The 13397-nt window shown below is 35.6% G+C and overlaps 1 protein-coding gene across 1 annotated transcript in view; it reads right to left on the bottom strand.

Annotated features, from left to right (window-relative positions):
- LOC138854657 (keratin-associated protein 16-1-like) overlaps nucleotides 1–13397 on the bottom strand; it is a 154055-nt gene that overhangs the window by 94355 nt on the left and 46303 nt on the right. Inside the window, exon 6 of the mRNA XM_070099016.1 lies at nucleotides 8921–9154. Coding sequence (XP_069955117.1) covers nucleotides 8921–9154 — 234 coding nt within the window. The remainder of the gene's footprint in view (nucleotides 1–8920; nucleotides 9155–13397) is intronic.

Raw genomic sequence — 13397 nt, 5'->3', positions numbered from 1 at the left:
ACTTACATGACAGCGATCATTTTCCAAGCATTCTTACTTCTCCTTCATATTCACCACCTCTTCGTAGCCCACGCTGGCAATTTGATCGAGGGAATTGGGACCTTTACTCGCAACTAACTGCTTTTATTGAGGTTCCTTCTTCGTTTTCTGTTGATGAGCTTTTACATCTTTTCTCGACCTCAGTTTTATCCGCAAACCCCAAACCTCGGGCAGGTTTTCTTAGAAGTGCGTGCCTTGGCGGTCCTCCTGCTTGTGCTCAGGTAGTACGTTTGAAACGTGCTGCGTGGGGCAGGTATTGGTACAATAGAACCACAGTGAGACTTCTAGATTTTATGCAGAAGCGAGCAGTCACTCGCCGTGTCATCCGTGTTGCTAAACACTTGCTGGCGAGATTATATTTCCACCATCACCTCTGCTTCCTATATGAGTGCAGTCTGGAAAAAAGTACGGAAACTGAGTGGTAAATACTCTCCCGACCCGGCTCCTGCTCTGCGGGTTGCTGGCATTGATATAGCAAACCCTCTTGACGTTGCCATTGAAATTAGTAATAATCTAGTCCATAATCTTCAGGGGCTCTATCTATGCCCCTCGTTTCTTTCCTTAAAGTCTGCCAGAGAGCTAGCGCCCATAGACTTTTCTTCTCTCAAAGATGAAAGTTATAATGTGCCTTTTACACTTCTAGAACTATAGGCAACACTCTCAGCTTGCCGATCATCGGCAGCTTGGCCTGAGAGCATTCATATTCGGATTTTAAAACATTTACATCAGTCAGCCCTTGCAGTTTTTTGCAACTCTTTAATCTTATTTAGTCACAAGGATTTCTTCTCCAGCTGTGGAAATCTGCAACTGTTCTCCTTCTCCGCAAACCGGTTACTACGAGACATGATGCCTCCCACTATCGTCCCATTGCTCTTACCAGTGCAGTTTGCAAGGTAATGGAACGTCTGGTAAATCGAAGTTTAATATGGTATTTAGAGACGCACAACAGTCTCTCCACTAGTCAATATGGTTTTCGTAAGGGCCGTTCTACCATTGACCCCTTACTACGCTTGGATATGTATGTTCGTAATGCCTTTGCGAATAACCACTCAGTTATTGCCATATTTTTTGACCTTGAGAAGGCATATGACACAACTTGAAGGTATAATATTTTGGCTCAAGCCTACTCCTTAGGCCTCCGAGGCAATCTACCATCCTTCATTAAGAACTTCTTAGCTGATAGATATTCATGTGCTCAAGTTGATAATATGGTCTCCCAGGACTTTGTCCATGCTGAAGGTGTCCCCCAGGGATGTGTTCTGAGCACAACACTTTTTCTCGAATATTTAGTCATTACTGTATGTTCATGACTTCGTTATAGCTTGTGCAGGCGCTGACTGTCACCTCATTTCAGTTTCTCTCCAGCATACGGTCAACCGTCTTTCCAATTTGGGTCACCACATATGGGTTTATATTTTCCAGAACTAAAACTCACCAAATTACCTTCACTAGACGTTCTGTCATCTTTGATCATCCATTGTACCTCTATGGCTCACGTATCCCAAAACGTGATACAGTCAGGTTTCTAAGCCTTTTGTTTGATCAGAGGTTGTCCTGGAAACCTCACATTGCTCTCTGAAGGCAACTTGTCACAGCCGGCTGAACTTTTTTAAAACCCTCGCTCATCTTTCACGGCTAGCTGATCGTAGAACTCACCTTCACCTACAATCAGCCCTAATTTTATCGAAACTCGATTATGGAGACCAGATCTATTCGGTGGCTTCTCCTGCTACTCTCTCTAGATTTAATCCCATCCATCACCAGGGATTACATTTATGCCTTGGTGCTTTTCGCTCTTCACCTGTTGAGAGACTCTATGCAGAAGTGAATATTCCATCCTTGTCCGATCGTCGTGATGCCAATTGCCTTCGCTATTATGTTTGCTCTCATGATCGCAATCCATCCGTATATAGAAAAGTCACTGATATTAATTAATAGACATTATTTGTTCGTCACCCCTGTTTACTCCGTCTCTTTTCTCTTCACCTACATTCGGTCTTGTCTTCCCTTCTGTTACCACCTTTCTATGTTCATGTGGTATCTCACTTTTAGTACACCATTGGGAAGTTCCAGCTGTTCGTGTCTGTTCTTTGTCACTGCCATGCGCGAAAACCCAACTGCCTACAGTATCTTCCTGCTCTCTTTTTCTTGACCACTTCCGCTCTCATTCTCATGTCATTGCAGTGTACACAGATGGTTTTGAGTCTTCTGACTGCGTCGGATTCGCAGCAGTGTTTTCGGAGAGCGTCGTGCGAGGGCATTTGCTATCCTCGGCTAGCATTTTTACTGCTGAATTGTATGCCATTCTTGCAGCACTTATCTATACTGCATCTATGCCTATGTCATCATTTGTGGTTGTTTCAGATTCCCTTAGTGCTTTGCAGGCTATACAAAAATTTGATACACATCACTCCGTAGTTCTCCGTATCCAACTTTGGTTACGCCATATCTTTACAAAGCACAAAGATTTTTTTGTTGGGTCCATGGTCATGTTGACGTACAGGGAAATGAACAGGAAGACACTGCTGAGTGGTCAGCAGTACATGATGTCCCAGTTTCATATAAAGGTGTTCCAATCACAGACTATTTTGCTGTAATTGCTACCCACCTTCGCACTCATTGGCAACAACATTGGTTTGATCTGCTCTATAACAAATTTTATTCTATTAAACAGAGTATAGGTTACTGGCCGTCTTCTTATCATCAATGTCGAGCTTGGGAGACTACTCTCTCCCGTCTTTGCATCGGCCACACTCATCTTACTCACGGATACCTCATGGAGAGACCCCCTGTTCCTCTCTGTGAGAATTGTCAGGTTCCAGTATTTGTTAGCCATATTCTATTGGACTGCCCACTCTATCAACGAGCACGCAGAATTTACTTCAAAGGTCATCTCCACTCTGCTGCTCTTTCTTTAGCTTCCCTTCTTGCTGAGGGACCCTCCTTTAATCCGGACTCTCTCAATGACTTTTTGACAGCAGCTTATTTACTGCACAAAATCTGATGATGATACCTTCAGGACTCCCCTCAGCCCGTTCTACCTCAATCACTTGCTACCCTCTAACCCTGCACTATCCACTGACCTGCTGTACTTCATAACCTACTAATCATGATTATCCCTCTTGGTACCCAATACCCTGACATCCTTCCCTGCCCTGCAGTGCTGTATAGCCCTTGTGGTTTAGTGCTTCTTTTTTATTATAATATATATATATATATATATATATATATATATATATATATATATATATATATATATATATATATATAAATATATATATATATATATATATATATATATATATATATATATATATATATATATATATATTAAATATATATATATATATATGTATATATATATATATATATATATATATATATATATATATATATATATATATATATATATATATATATATATATATATATACATATATATATATATATGTATATATTTCGCCAAAATCATATATATTTCACTGTGTTTGCTTATATAAATTACTATTTAAAATATATATAGTTGGGTTAGGCTAAAATAAATTGTTCTTGTTATATATTAGGTAAGTTTTCTAAGATAGCAAAATATACATTAACATTAATTAAAAAAATATATCTTTAAACGTATATTTCAGAAAGGACTATTTTAAATGATACATTTTATATATATATATATATATATATATATATATATATATATATATATATATATATATATATATATATATATATATATATATATTATAATAATATTTGACGTGCTGTTGGAGTGTGAGCAAAGTAACATTTATGAAGGGGTTCAGGGAAACCGGCAGGCCGGACTTGAGTCCTGGAGATGGGAAGTAAGTGCCTGCACTCTGAAAGAGGGGTGTTAATGTTGCAGTTTAAAAACTGTAGCGTAAAGCACCCTTATGGCAAGACAGTGATGGAGTGAATGATGGTGAAAGTTTTTCTTTTTCGAGCCACCCTGCCTTGGTGGGAATCTGCCAGTGATAAATATATATATATATATATATATAAATATATATATATATATACATATATATATATATATATATATATATATATATATATATATATATATATATATATATATATATATATATATATATATAATCATTGTGACCACGAATGAATGGTATTGATCAATAACAACACTGCACTAGCCAAGGACTCGAACCCATGTTGTACAGGTCCGCCTCATGGTGAACCAGAACCATATGATGCCTTAGACCACAGGACCTCCCAATCCTACAAAGATGGCACAACCAGCAGAGCTAGCTGTTTGACCACTACCCGAGGACATTCGGTGTTGCGGAAGCTTCTAGGCTAATTTCATTCTCATCCCTGTTTAGTGTACTAGTCCACGAGCAGCATATATCTTTGTAGGATTGGATAGTCCTGTGGTCTAAGGCGTCATGTGGTTCTGGCTCACCATGAGGTGGACCAGTACAACATGGGTTAGAGTCTCTGGATAGCGCAGTGTTGTTATTGATCAATACCACTCGTTCGTGGTTACAATAATATATATATGCTGCTAGTGGACTATTACACCAAACAGGGATGAGAATGAAATTAGCCTAGAAGTTTCCACAACACCGAATGTCCTCGGGAGGCGGTCAAACAGCTAGCTTTGCTGGCTGCACTATCTTTGTATCAATGGGTGGTTCTGTGTCTAAGACGCCATGCAGTTCTGGCTCACCATGAGGCGGACCAGTACAACATGGGTTCGAGTCCTTGGTTAGTGCAGTGTTTTTATTGATATATATATATATATATATATATATATATATATATATATATATATATATATATATATATATATATATATTTATGTATATATATATATATATATATATATATATATATATATATGTAATGCCGAATATGTAAAACTGGTCAATTAGCAAGAACTCATTTAAAGTTAAGTCCTTTCTGAAATTTTCTCTTATACGTTTAAAGATATATTTTTTTCATTAATGTTAATGTAAAAATTTTTAATTTTGCACCAAAAGAATCTTAGAAAACTTACCTAACCTTATTATAACAAGAGTAATTTATTTTAGCGTAACCCAACTAAATATATTTTAAATACGTTTACAATAATTTAGTACTAAAGAAACACAATCAAATATATTTTTTTCGTTAGGTTCAGAACGATTTTGGCGAAATTATTGCATACAGAAATTTTCACTTGCCCTATATGGCAAGATGAGCGTTGCTATTTAAGCCAAGATCGCAAGTTCTGCCTATTTGGCACGACATATATATATATATATATATATATATATATATATATATATATATATATATACATATATATATATATATATATATATATATATATATATATATATATATATATATATATATATATATATATATATATATATATATATATATATATATATATATATATACATATATAAATATATATATATATATATATATATATATGTTGTGCCGAATAGACAGAACTTGCGATCTTGGCTTAAATAGCAAAGCTCATCTTGCCATATAGGACAAGCAAAAACTTGTGTATGCAATAATTTCGAAAAATCATTCTGAACCTAACGAAAAAAATAATGTTTGTTTAGTATTAAATTATTGTAAACAAATTTAAAATATATTTAGTTGGGTTAGGCTAAAATAAATTGTTCTTGTTATAATAAGGTTAGGTAAGTTTTTAAGTTTCTTTTGGTGCAAAATTAAAAATTTTTACATTAACATTAACAAAAAAAATATATCTTTAAACGTATAAGAGAAAATTTTAGAAAGGACTTAATTTTAAATGAGTTCTTGCTAACTGACGAGTTTTTACATATTCGGCACGACATGTATATATATATATATATATATATATATATATATATATATATATATATATATATATATATATATATATATATATATATATATATATATATATATATATATATATATATATATATATATATATATATATGTCGTGCCGAATAGGCAGAACTTGCGATCTTGGCTTAAATAGCAACGCTCATCTTGCCAAAAAGGACAAATGAAAATATCTGTGTGCAATAATTTCGCCAAAATCATTCTGAACCTGACGAAAAAAATATATTTCACTGTGTTTGTTTAGTATTAAATTATTGTAAACAAATCTAAAATATATTTAGTTGGGTTAGGATAAAATAAATTGTTCTTGTTATAATAAGGTTAGGTAAGTTTTTAAGTTTCTTTTGGTGCAAAATTATAAATTTTTACATCAACATTAATGAAAAAAATATACATATCTTTAAACGTATAAGAGAAAATTTTAGAAAGGACTTAATTTTAAAGGAGTTTTTGCTAATTGTCCAGTTTTACATATTCGGCACGACATATATATATTTATATATATATATATATATATATATATATATATATATATATATATATATATATATATATATATATATATATATATATATATATATATATTTTTTATTATTTTTTATTATCACACTGGCTGATTCCCACCAAGGCAGGATGGCCCGAAAAAGAAAAACTTTCACCATCATTAACTCCATCACTGTCTTGCCAGAAGGGTGCTTTACACTACAGTTTTTAAACTGCAACATTAACACCCCTCCTTCAGAGTGCAGGCACTGTACTTCCCATCTCCTGGACTCAAGTCCGGCCTGCCGGTTTCCCTGAATCCCTTCATAAATGTTACTTTGCTCACACTCCAACAGCACGTCAAGTATTAAAAACCATTTGTCTCCATTCACTCCTATCAAACACGCTCACGCATGCCTGCTGGAAGTCCAAGCCCCTCGCACACAAAACCTCCTTTACCCCCTCCCTCCAACCCTTCCTAGGCCGACCCCTACCCCGCCTTCCTTCCACTACAGACTGATACACTCTTGAAGTCATTCTGTTTCTCTCCATTCTCTCTACATGTCCGAACCACCTCAACAACCCTTCCTCAGCCCTCTGGACAACAGTTTTGGTAATCCCGCACCTCCTCCTAACTTCCAAACTACGAATTCTCTGCATTATATTCACACCACACATTGACCTCAGACATGACATCTCCACTGCCTCCAGCCTTCTCCTCGCTGCAACATTCATCACCCACGCTTCACACCCATATAAGAGCGTTGGTAAAACTATACTCTCATACATTCCCCTCTTTGCCTCCAAGGACAAAGTTCTTTGTCTCCACAGACTCCTAAGTGCACCACTCACTCTTTTTCCCTCTTCAATTCTATGATTCACCTCATCTTTCATAGACCCATCCGCTGACACGTCCACTCCCAAATATCTGAATACGTTCACCTCCTCCATACTCTCTCCCACCTAATCTTTTTGTTATCCTCATAACCTTACTCTTTCCTGTATTCACCTTTAATTTTCTTCTTTTGCACACCTTACCAAATTCATCCACCAATCTCTGCAGCTTCTCTTCAGAATCTCCCAAGAGCACAGTGTCATCAGCAAAGAGCAGCTGTGACAACTCCCACTTTGTGTGTGATTCTTTATATATATATATAAATATATATATATATATACATATATATATATATATATATATATATATATATATATACATATATATACATATATATATATATATATATAATGTTGTGCCGAATATGTAAAACTGGTCAATTAGCAAGAATACATTTAAAATTAATTCCTTTCTAATATTTTCTCTTATACGTTTAAAGATATATTTTTTCATTAATGTTAATGTTAAAAATTTTAATTTTGCACCAAAAGAATCTTAGAAAACTTACCTAACATTATTATAACAAGAATAATTTATTTTAGCCTAACCCAACTAAATATATTTTAGATTTGTTTACAATAATTTAATACTAAACAGACAATCGCCTGACAACACCAGATTTTGTGAAACACAACTGATACTCTACTCAAGCACTATGATCTATACTTGTTATGTATCTCAAATTCTTCCCAATTTTACTTAATTATAAATGAATCCAATTTATATAAACCAAAAGAAACATTCATATTATTTTTGAAATTGCTTTTCATGAAACATGATTCTATTATATTCCTGTCGAGCATGGACTTACTTGACACAACTTTCTCAGCTTTTTGAAAATCCATTAGATGGTTAAAATCTCTCACATAAATACACAGCATTAGTATCTTGTTCAGTTCTAATGCTATATTTACTTTCACTTTAATTTTAGTTCAAGACTTTTACCAGTTTGACCGTAATAAACTTTTCAGAAATTTTACAAGGAATCTTATAGACATCCGTCAGCTTTGTGAGGGGAATTTTTTATTAAAATTTTTTTTTGCTGCATCAAGATTTTTAAATATAACTTTGATATTAAAAGTCTTAATAAGAGAATATATATAACCAAAGTTTTCATGGTAAGGGAGAACCAACATATTTGTTGTTGAATGAAGCTGGATGTCGTTTTTCTGGCAATTTTGAAGGATTTATCAATAAAGTTTCTTGGGTATTTTAGATTATTAGCTATTTCATAAATTTTTGAGATTTCTTCATCTATGATCTCTGAATTATAAATTCGTAAAGCTCTCAAAAACATTGATGAGAAAACAGACAGTTTAACTCTTTCTTGACATGAAGAATAATAGTGTTTGTTTTCTACAAATTTTAGATTTTAAATCATTATTACCCTTAATAATTAAAATATCTTGGAAAGGCAATAAGTTATTTTCTTCGAACTCAACAGTAAAATTTATAGAATGAGCTAAGCTATTTAACAAGGAAATGGTTTACATCTATATTTTTAGGCATAAGACACAAATTATTAACATGTCTATACCACACAGCTCTATTAGGAAAGATTGTTTTACGAATGTTTTAACAGTAATTTCAAAAAACTATAAAAAGTCTACTAGAAGGCAAAGATGTGCTTACTGTCACAACATATACAGTGAGGGTCAGAACATTTGTATTGTCTGATGGGGTTAGTGCACATCCTCTTGTCCATGCAGATGCCGGGACACTCAGAGATGCTGCTGCACTTGGCCATGCGTGATGTACAGCACCTGCAGCCAGTGTTACCACATGCTCCCACATCACGCTCCATGTTCCCACATGTGTCTCGGCACACTCCATACCCATCATCGCAGAAAGTCTGAGCATAGCACTCTGTTGAAGAACACACAGGGAAACATGTTCAAAAAAATTAACACGTAAAATATGAGGAACACAAATAATACTTTCGAAAGTCGCAAATAGAATATATTTTGAAGAACACACGAGAACAAGTAGAACACACATTAAACATTCCCCCCCCCTAAAAAAAAAAACATGTTGACTGGCATACATGGACCATGTTGACTGGCATACATGGGCCATGTTGACTGGCATACATGGGCCATGTTGACTGGCATACATGGACCATGTTGACTGGCATACATGGACCATGTTGACTGGCATACATGGACCATGTTGACTGGCATGCATGGGCCATGTTGACTGGCATACATGGGCCATGTTGACTGGCATACATGGGCCATGTTGACTGGCATACATGGGCCATGTTGACTGGCATACATGAACCATGTTGACTGGCATACATGGACCATGTTGACTGGTATACATGGACCATGTTGACTGGCATACATGGACCATGTTGACTGGCATACATAGAACATGTTGACTGGCATACATGGACCATGTTGACTGGTATACATGGAACATGAAGAAGCCTACTGTGTAGGCGAAACGTTTCGAAATAAAGATACCTAACTGTTGCATGTGTCTTACCTAACATACATGGAATATGTTGATGAATATCCTTTAAACATGTTGTATATTCATTTCATTTTGAGTATTTACGTGAGTATTTCCATGTGTTTTTGTACAGCCTATTTCAGTTTATTATCTTGAACCAACTACAGTTTATTATCCTGTACCTACTCTAGTATTTTATCCTGTACCTACTCCAGTTTATTATCCTGTACCTACTCCAGTTTATTATCCTGTACCTACTCCAGTTTATTATCCTGTACCTACTCTAGTATTTTATCCTGTACCTACTCCAGTTTATTATCCTGTACCTACTCCAGTTTATTATCCTGTACCTACTCCAGTTTATTATCCTGTACCTACTCCAGTTTATTATCCTGTACCTACTCTAGTATTTTATCCTGTACCTACTCCAGTTTATTATCCTGTACCTACTCTAGTATTTTATCCTGTACCTACTCCAGTTTATTATCCTGTACCTACTCCCTGTACCTACTCCAGTTTATTATCCTGTACCTACTCCAGTTTATTATCCTGTACCTACTCCAGTATATTATCCTGTACCTACTCCAGTTTATTATCCTGTACCTACTCCAGTTTATTATCCTGTACCTACTCCAGTTTATTATCCTGTACCTACTCCAGTATATTATCCTGTACCTACTCCAGTTTATTATCCTGTACCTACTCCAGTTTATTATCCTGTACCTACTCCAGTTTATTATCCTGTACCTACTCCAGTTTATTATCCTGTACCTACTCTAGTATTTTATCCTGTACCTACTCCAGTTTATTATCCTGTACCTACTCCAGTTTATTATCCTGTACCTACTCCAGTTTATTATCCTGTACCTACTCCAGTTTATTATCCTGTACCTACTCCAGTTTATTATCCTGTACCTACTCCAGTTTATTATCCTGTACCTACTCCAGTTTATTATCCTGTACCTACTCCAGTTTATTATCCTGTACCTACTCCAGTTTATTATCCTGTACCTACTCCAGTTTATTATCCTGTACCTACTCCAGTTTATTATCCTGTACCTACTCTAGTATTTTATCCTACTCCAGTTTATTATCCTGTACCTACTCCAGTTTATTATCCTGTACCTACTCCAGTTTATTATCCTGTACCTACTCCAGTTTATTATCCTGTACCTACTCCAGTTTATTATCCTGTACCTACTCCAGTTTATTATCCTGTACCTACTCCAGTTTATTATACTGTACCTATTATCCTGTACCTACTCCAGTTTATTATCCTGTACCTACTCCAGTTTATTATCCTGTACCTACTCCAGTTTATTATCCTGTACCTACTCCAGTTTATTATGCTGTTCCTACTCCAGTTTATTATCCTGTACCTACTCCAGTTTATTATCCTGTACCTACTCCAGTTTATTATCCTGTACCTACTCCAGTTTATTATCCTGTACCTACTCCAGTTTATTATCCTGTACCTACTCCAGTTTATTATCCTGTACCTACTCCAGTATATTATCCTGTACCTACTCCAGTTTATTATCCTGTACCTACTCCAGTTTATTATCCTGTACCTACTCCAGTTTATTATCCTGTACCTACTCCAATTTATTATCCTGTACCTACTCCAGTATATTATCCTGTACCTACTCCAGTATATTATCCTGTACCTACTCCAGTTTATTATCCTGTACCTACTCCAGTTTATTATCCTGTACCTACTCCAGTTTATTATCCTGTTCCTACTCCAGTTTATTATCCTGTACCTACTCCAGTATATTATCCTGTACCTACTCCAGTATATTATCTTGTACCTACTAAAGTTTATTATCTTGTTCCTACTCCAGTTTAATATCCTGTACCTACTCCAGTTTATTATCCTGTAACTACTCCAGTTTATTATCCTGAACCTACTCCAGTTTATTATGCTGTCCCTACTCCAGGTTAATATCCTGAACGTACTCCAGGTTAATATCCTGAACCTAGTCCAAAAAGGGCAGGAGAGAGGAGCTGCTGGATAAGTACAGGTCAGCCATAGAAGTAGTTAGGTCTAAGGGAGGGATCCCAGTCATATGTAGCATCTTGCCTAGAAAGGAAGTGGGCAATGAATGGATGTCTAGGGCAATTGGTATAAATTGCTGGCTAGACAGGTACTGCAAGGAACTTGCAATCTTTGACAAACATGATATGTATGCAAGGGATGGGGTTCATCTCTCTGGGGATGGAGTGGTTGCATTAACCAATTCAATTGAGAGGGTAATTGATGACTTGTCTAGGAATTTAAACTGATAGATTATAGAGGTATGGGTGTTTGTGGGAAACAATCAGGCATTAGGGTTAGAAACAGCAGTTATTACCGGGATACCTCAGGGATATGTTTAAAGACAATATTCAAAATAAAGTTGCTAGTAATGGCAAATCAATTGATCAACAAACAAAGAGGGATAGTAGAGGGCAACGAGTGACTAGCTCCCTTTTAAAGTTTACTGTACAAATAGTAGGAGTCTAAGAAATAAGATAGATGAGCTAAGATTACTTGCAAGTATAAGTAATATAGATATTATTGGTATAACAGAGATCTGGTTCAACCTGAAAGATAGAGAAATGACTTCTAAATGCAACATACAGGGTTATAAACTATTCCACACTTACAGGGTCTACAGGAAGGGTGGTGGGGTGGCGATGTATGTCAGAGAAAATTTAAACTGTTGTCTTAGACATGATATAAGATTAGAGACATCGAACACAGAATCTGTTTGGCTACAGTTTCTCGAGGGACATGACAAATTAATTTTGGGTGTGATTTATAGGCCCCCAAACCTTGATAGGGAGGGCAGTAAGCTGTTATGGGACGAAATTCATAAGGCATCTAGATATGAAAATGTTGTTATAATGGGAGATTTTAACTATAGACAAATTGATTGGAACAATATGACAGGAAATCTTGAGTCTAGTGAATTTCTTGATACGGTTCAAGATTGCTTTTTAGAACAGGTTGTGACAGAACCAACTAGAGGAAACAATCTGCTTGACTTGGTTCTTGCCAACAAAGATTCACTAATTAATAATCTTGAGGTTAATGATGAGCTTGAGGAAAGTGATCACAAATCACTTAGTTTTAATATATCATGGAATTACCCAGATAACTGCAATGAAATCTCTGTCCCAGATTTTCGCTTGGCCGACTTGATTTTCGCTTGGCCGACTTTATGATTCAGGGAAACCGGCAGGCCGGACTTGAATTACAATGAAATCTCTGTCCCAGATTTTCGCTTGGCCGACTTCATGGGACTGAAAAATTACTTGGGTGGGCTAAACTGGGATGTCCTGGCTATGGGTCAGGTAGGTGATCTTGGTTGCCAGTATGACGTTTCTCAGAGCATAGTTCTAGCTGCCCTGACAACTTTTGTTCCGAGTAAGGAAATTAGATCTAACAAAAATGATCCCAAATGGATGAACAATAGATTAAAACATTTCATTGGTCAAAAGAGAGGCATATATAGGCGTATCAAAAGAGGGGATGGGCAGTTAAGAAATCAATATATTAAATTAAAGAGAGAGATAAAGAAAGGAATAAGAAAAGCAAAAAGGGATTATTAAGCTAAGGTCGCAAGGGATTCAAAGATTAACCCTAAAGGATTCTTTCAGGTATACAGAA

This window comes from Cherax quadricarinatus, chromosome 66 (genome assembly GCF_038502225.1).
Source record: "Cherax quadricarinatus isolate ZL_2023a chromosome 66, ASM3850222v1, whole genome shotgun sequence".
NCBI lineage: Eukaryota > Metazoa > Arthropoda > Malacostraca > Decapoda > Parastacidae > Cherax > Cherax quadricarinatus.
Note: the sequence above shows the minus strand (reverse complement) of the source record. Positions and strands in the feature narration are given on the sequence as shown.